The following is a 7,502-nucleotide window of genomic DNA, read 5'->3' as shown; positions in this document are numbered from 1 at the left end:
CCCCCCCCTACAATGGTGGTTAAGCCCAGCATCCCCGACAAGCTACACCACCTCAGCAGCTACCCCATAAGACATCGGGAGAGCAACTGAATAAGTCACATGGCAAAATCACCGACACTTTTGAGATGCCAGAACTAGCCCTCTTCCACATAAAACTCTAGATATGATGGTGTCTCATCTTCTCCGACGTCCCGAAACGGAATATTGGCCAGAAAAGCAACTAGATAGGAGATCTGACATAACCAGGAAGGCAACAACTATATGTCGTTAGAGCTGTCAAATGGTCCGTCCATAGCCCAAATGGGCTTGTCCAGTTGGACCATTTAAGTTATGGGCAATATTGGGTGGTCCATATTGGACAATGGTCTAAACAAATGCCCAAGACCAATAGAGACCATGTCCAAATGGGTATACCCATAGACATCCAATAGTATTTATCAATTATTTTTATTTCTCTAAAACTTTGAAATTACATTTTATCTCTAAAATTACAAAACTATTCCCCCCCCTAAATACTAGATAACCGCCAAAACAGAGAAATCATGTTTTTCCGTCAAAATCGTAAAATTGCGTTTTTCCGCCAAAACCGAAAAATCATGTTTTCCCGCCAAAACCGAAAAATCACATTTTCTCGCCAAAACCAAGAAATCATTTTCCCTCCAAAACCGAGAAATCATTTTTCCCTGCCAAAACCGAGAAATTACGTTTTCCCGCCAAAACTAAGAAATCACTTTTTCCGCCAAAACTGAGAAATCACTTTTTCCTGCCGAAACCGAGAAATCACGTTTTCCTACCAAAACTAAGAAATCAATTTTTCCCGCCAAAACCGAGAAAATACATTTTTCCCTCAAAACCGAGAAATCATGTTTTCCCATCAAAATCGAGAAATCACGTTTTCCCACAAAAACTAAGAAATCACTTATTTCCCGCCAAAACCGAGAAATCACGTTTTCCTGCCAAAACCGAGAAATCATGTTTTCCCGCCAAAACTAAGAAATCACTTTTTCACGCCAAAACCGAGAAATTACATTTTTTCCGTCAAAACCAAGAAATTATGTTTCCCCGCCAAAACTAAAAATCATTCTTTTCCACCGAAACCGAGCAATCACGTTTTCCCGCCAAAATGGTAAAATTGCGTTTTCCCCCCAAAAACGTAAAGTTACATTTCCTGCTAAAACCGTAAAATTATAGTTTTCCGCAAAAAAAAATGTAAAATAATATATTCCCGCCATAACTATAAAATTACGTTTTTATATCAAAATTGTAAAATTTTGATTTTTCGCTAAAATGGTGTTTTCTCAATAAATTGTAAACGTATATTTTTTTCCAAATCATGAAAATATGTTTTTAGAAGGCCTATTGTCCATTTGGTCTTTGCCCAATTAGACCATAGACCAATTGGTCTTTTGTCCAATTGGACGATTGACTATTTCGTTGCGTCCATAGCCCACCCAAACTCAATTGGACAGGTCTAGCCCATGGGCGGACCGGACCGCCAACCTGACACCTCTATATGTCGTATGGCTTCGGTTCTTCCAAACCACTAAAAATAAAAAGAATTGGGCCTCTGAAACATAACTAATCAAACTAGAGAAACCAGTGAAGCTCCAGCAAAAAGAACAAAGAATAAAAAAAGAAGCCATCTCCACCATCGACTCCCACGCACCGGTAGTAGAGAGGCAAATGACGATTTGAAGAGAGAGAGATGGAAGGGTTTGGCGACTTTCTTTTTATAAGTAATAACCTCTGATGTTTATTTCTACTTATATGGTTCAGTTTGACGAGTTTTATTGAAAAAACTATATTTTCATACAATTTGCAACTTATGCTATGTTTTGGGTTTGCATATGATTTTTAAATGAATATATACAGTTTTGATATATTCGACGGTAAAGGTGCAATGTCTTTCTAGGAATATAGGAAATATGTCACCTATGTATCTCTTTTTATTATTAGGATCTAGTATTTATATATATATTGTTTTTGATAACCGAGGGTATTCGGGCCGAAATCAAACCGACTAATTCTTTTGGTGTCTGTCCACCGGTGCCAGATAGACTCGGTTGTTCGCAATGGAAATTAGATACTCGGTTGTTCGCAATGGAAATCAGATACTCGTGCTGCATGGCTACACAAGCCGGTAAATCAGAGTTTGGTAAGTTTTGAACCATGTGTGCTTAGCACCTTTCCGAACCCGCCATACCACTCGACCACGCTTGTGTTGGTTCTGATACTTATTTCTAGTGACATTGTTCCATCAGATTTAGTATATTCAATTAAAAATTATTTAGAATTTCAGTTTTAGAGTTTCATTTTGAATCCTTTCAGGAAATTTTATACAAAAATTATTCTTTTTGTTTATTTAAATGGTATATTTTAGGTTTATCTCTAAAATAATGGAGAACATGCACTAAATTATTCTCATTTTATTTTAAGAAGCAATTAATATTGATTTTTACTCGTATTACTTTTTTGATTGACCAAATTCTAGAAAACAAATTTAGCATTTACTAATTTATTAATCGATCATCGAATTTTGTAAAGAAGAAACACTTTTTTTAGTTCTTATATGGTAGATTGCGAATGTTCCCCATGAACTAAATTATATTATGAATGTTACACTTTCTATCTTGAAAAACATGAAATTATTTTTCCTAACTGTATCATTCAATCTACTGCCTTATTCAATAAAAATCCACATATTCTTAGCATTTTTGAATATATAATTCTCTTTCTGTTCACTATTGTACTCTTTTTTGAGGATGAAAACAGATTTTTGGTATTATATATAGTAAATTTTATTTTTCTAGCTAGTGAACATGTCAAGTCACAAACAAGTTTATACAACAAGACCAGTTCAATATTTATAGATACGTTTTATTTGAGTGTATGGGGAACTGAAACGAGTGACACAAACACAAAACAACTTTTTGTATTCATAATGAAACAAAAGTATACACAACATAGGCATAAACTTGGGGCAAAGCAGTGATAAGTTTTGCCCTTGATGTTTTATTGGGAAGCAAAAGAAGTTTCAGCATAAACAAACAGACATGTCACGGACTGAAAACAAATGTTGCACATGGTGACTGCATGAGGTTATTTCAAGGATCAACAATAGCAATGACAGTGTTTCTCACTTCCCTCAACAACGCCACTAACGACAGGAGGACTCCCGTATTTGCTTTTGCAACAGTTAAAGCCATCAGCATTTGTACCTAGAAACGGCACCGGTCCGCACTCGAAGCAAAATGTTTGAGCCTCGCTCTTGAGGATTTCTGCATGTTGACATATTCATCAGCGTCAGAAAACTATAATACAACTACAAAATACGATAGAGAATTTTTTTCTTAAAATTACCGGTGGAAGCCACCTAGAGGACGAACAAGAGAACGGTGATGCTGACTGAGTTGATGTTCTTTGCCATTTCTTTCGGTTTTGCCTTGCTTTTTCTTAAACTTGGTGTTTTCTTTTTCTTGTCAATAAACTTATCGTTGGTGAGACATATCGTAAGTGTTATTATCTATTTGTAGGCAATATTCTGAAACTTTGTCATCATTGTATAATCAGTCCTCGTTTCTTTCTGGAGTGCCCAAGTTCATAGTGTCGCCACAATTGTTCATTGCCGGATTTTCCATTACATATTATCTTCCAAGTCTATCTATTTTTAATGATGCCTCCGTTTTAAAATAAACATTCAAAAGGAAGGTCGTCGGAGTCTTTGTAGTGTATATATACTCATTGTATATGTTCATTGTTTCTTTAGTTTAGCTAAATAATTATTAAAAGTGATATTGTTTTTGTCATCGTTAGACTCAGCAAGAATCTTTCTGATTTTTTAATCAGGTAATGAAAAAAATTTGGCTTCGTTATTCATTAATAAAATTAAGGCTTATAAGACATTGCACCAATCATGGCAACACTATGTTGGTACTTTTGAGTATCTTCATTTTATATGCATTACTTTAATTATTTTTTTCATCTGTTACATGAGCTTAATATCTTTGGATTGACTTTCAGATTTTCTGTTAATATAGTAGTTATCCCCTTTAAACCAGTTAATTTCTTGGGTTTACAAAATAAAATTCGAGGGAAAAACCAGAATCAATCTAGTAAAAACTGGAAGAAACCAATTGAAAAGAAACCCTAGATCTACACATAAAGAGAAGTTGTCTTCTAACCACCAACCGCCTCGACCAAAAGGCCCCCCCCCACACCGCCTACAAAGGTGGTTAAGCCCAGCATCCCAGACAAGCTACACCACTTCAGCAGCTACCCCATAAGATGTCGGGAGACCAACCAAATAAGTTACATGGCAAAATCACCGACACATTTGAGCTAGATGCCAGAACTAGCCCTCTTCCACCTAAAACTCTAAATCTGATGGTGTCCCATCTCCTCTGACGTCCCGAAACTGAATATTAGCCAGAAAAGCAACGAGATAGGAGATCTGACTTAACCAGGATCGACAGCTACTATGTCTTATGGCTTTGATTCTTCCAAACCACTAAAAAACAAAATTGGGCCTCTGAAACATAACTAATCAAACAAGACAAAACTAGTGAAGCTCTAGCAAAAAGAACAAAGAATTAAAAAAGGAGAAGCCTTCTCCACCATCGACTCACGCAACGGCAGTAGAGAGGCAAATGACGATTTGAAGAGAGAGAGAGAGAGAGAGAGAGAGAGAGAGAGAGAGCCTAGATAGAGATGGAAGGGTTTGGCGACTTTCTTTTTATCAGTAATAGCCTCTAATGTTTATTTCTACTTATATGGCTCAGTTTGACGAGTTTTATTGAAAAATCTATAGTTTCATATAATTTTGCAACTTATGCTATGTTTTGGATTTGCATATGATTTTTAAAAGCATATATACAGGTTTGATATATTAGATGGTTAAAATTCAATGTTTTTCTAGGAATATATAGAAAATATGTCACCTATATATCTCTTTTTATCATTAGGTTCTAGTATTTATATATATTGTTTTTGATAACCGAGGTTTTCCGGGCTGAAATCAAACCGACTAATTTTTTGGTCGTCTGTCCACCGGCGCCAGATAGACCCGGTTGTGCGTAATGGAAATTAGCCCGGTGTTCTTAGTATCTTGCCGAGCCCGCCGTACCACTCGACCACGCTTGTGTCGGTTCTGATACTTATTTCTAGTGACACCGCTCCATCAGATTTAGTATATTCAATTAAAAAATGTTAAAATTTGAGATTTAGAGTTTCGTTTTGAACCCTCTCAGAAAATTTGATATAAAAATTATTCTTTTTGTTTATTAAAATGGTATATTTGAGGTTTAGCTCTAAAATAATGGAGAATATGCACTAAATTATTCTCATTTTATCTTTTTTTTCTTTTTTTTTTGATGATCCTGGTATCCGGAGCCTCGAGAGGATCCGACTAGCGCCAATGACCGTCCACCGGAGCTTAGCCGGAGAGCCCGCCGAGGCATCCAGGAAGGCTGGTGATCACCCCATGTAAATCCCACCAGTGGCCACACGTTAGCAGGCTTCTCCATATTGGGCCCGAAGGTCCCTCAAGATAATCACTTCCCAGCGGCACTCGAACCCATGACTTCCCAGGTTGAGTTTAACCACTGGACCACAAACACGTGGTTATTCTCATTTTATCTTAAGAAGCAATTAATGTTGTTTTCTACTCGTATTAATTTTTTTGATTGACCTAATTCTAGAATTTGTGTTTTAGCATTTACTAATTTATTAATCGATCATTTGGTAGTATCAAATTTTGTAAAGAAGAAACACTTTTTTTAGTTCTTACATGGTAGATTTTGAATTTTCCCCAAGAACTAAATTATATAATGAATGTTACACTGTCTATCTAGAAAAACATAAAATTATTTTTCCAAACTGTATCATTCCATCTACTGCCTTATTCAGTAAAAATACACATATTCTTAGCATTTTGAATATATAATTATACTCCCTCCGTTTCATAATACTTGATGTTTTCTAATAGTACACAAAGATTAAGAAAATCACATTTTCCTAGAAAAATATTTTAAAGAGATAATTTTAAAATCAGTTAACCAATTACAAAAAAGACTGTAAAATGTAATTGGTTGAACAGTTTCCAATAAAGTTAAAGTTAAACTTAAAATCTCAAAACTTTCTTAAAATCTCAAAACTTCATGTATATTGAAACAAAACTAACCTTCTAAAACATCATCTATATTGAAACGGAGGTAGTATATGTGTTCACTATAGAACTCTTTTTGAGGATGAAAACCGATTTTGGTATTATATATAGCAAATTTTATTTTTCTAGCTAGTGAACATGTCAAGACACAAACGAGTTTATACAACTTCAATATTTATAGATACTTTTTAGCGACAAAAAGACTGAGTGTATGGGGAACTTAAACGAGGAACACAAACACAAAACAACTTTTTGTATTCATAATGAAACAAAAGTACACACAACATAGGCGTAAACTTGGGGCAAAGCAATTATAAGTTTTGCCCTTAATGTTTTATTGGGAAGCAAAAGAAGCTTGAGCATAAACAGACATGTCACTGACTGAAAACAAATGTTACACATGGTGATTGCATGAGGTTATTTCAAGGATCAACAATAGCAATGACAGTGTTTCTCACTTCCCTCAACAACGCCACTAACGACAGGAGGACTCCCGTGTTTGGTTTTGCAACAGTTAAAGCAATCCGCATTTGTACCTAGGAATGGCACCGGTCCGCCCTCGAAGCAAAATGTTTGAGCCTCGCTCTTGAGGATTTCTGCATGTTGACATATTCATCAGCGTAAGAAAACTAAAATACAACAACAAAATACGATAGAGAATTTATTTCTTAAAATTACCGGTGGAAGCCACCAAGAGGACGAACAAGAGAACGGTGATGCTGACTGAGTTGATGTTCTTTGCCATTTCTTTCGGTTTTGCCTCGCTTTTTTTTTAAACTTGGCGTTTTCTAATAAATAAAGGCTTATAAGACATTGCACCAATCATGGCAACACTATGCTGGTACTTTTGAGCATCTACGAACGATACTTAGGTTCACCTCTACGGTGAATGGTTAAATTCACCACACTCTTCATAACCAACCAAAATGCCATGTGAAATAGCTTAAAAAGACAATAAAAATAAAAAATTAAATATCTGGAAAAAAAACAACACCGACATTATTTAGCGCTATCTGCAAAATTCTAAAAACCTAAACTATAAAACCATAGACCCTAAATCCAAAACACTAAACTATAAACCTCAATCCTAAAATCTAAACCTTAAATCTTAAACCCTAAAACCCAAACCCTACACAATAAACCCTAAATCCTAAAATCTAAACCCTAAAGTCTAAATGCAAAACACTAAACCCTAAACCCTAAATTCTAAAATCTAAACCCTAAATCCTAAACCCTAAACCCAAAACTTTAAATCTTAAACCCAAACCCTATATCAAAAACCCTAAATCCTAAACCCTAAACCCAAAACTTTAAATCTTAAACCCAAACCCTATATCAA

The 7,502-nt window shown here is 35.4% G+C and overlaps 1 protein-coding gene and 1 pseudogene across 1 annotated transcript; both read right to left on the bottom strand.

The window, feature by feature from the left end:
* Nucleotides 1–2,907: 2,907 nt before the first annotated feature.
* LOC106303668 lies at nt 2,908–3,507 on the bottom strand (annotated as a pseudogene).
* On the bottom strand, nt 2,908–6,947 carry LOC106303659 (defensin-like protein 206). The gene is made up of 3 exons (XM_013739959.1): nt 6,842–6,947; nt 6,557–6,759; nt 2,908–3,075 (listed from the first exon to the last, which is right to left on the bottom strand). Exons 1-2 carry the CDS (start codon nt 6,906–6,908, stop codon nt 6,593–6,595), a joined length of 234 nt encoding a protein of 77 aa, XP_013595413.1. The 5' UTR covers nt 6,909–6,947; the 3' UTR covers nt 2,908–3,075; nt 6,557–6,592.
* Nucleotides 6,948–7,502: the final 555 nt, after the last annotated feature.

This window comes from Brassica oleracea, chromosome C1, assembly GCF_000695525.1.
Source record: "Brassica oleracea var. oleracea cultivar TO1000 chromosome C1, BOL, whole genome shotgun sequence".
Lineage (NCBI taxonomy): Eukaryota > Viridiplantae > Streptophyta > Magnoliopsida > Brassicales > Brassicaceae > Brassica > Brassica oleracea.
This window is presented reverse-complemented; position numbering and strand designations above follow the sequence as displayed.

Coding starts and splice junctions, on each gene's coding strand:
- LOC106303659 (XM_013739959.1), bottom strand. CDS start 6,908: ATGGCAAAGAACATCAACTCAGTCAGCATCACCGTTCTCTTGTTCGTC. Junction 6,760..6,841: donor CCTCTTGGTGGCTTCCACCG/GTAATTTTAAGA, acceptor GTCAACATGCAG/AAATCCTCAAGAGCGAGGCT.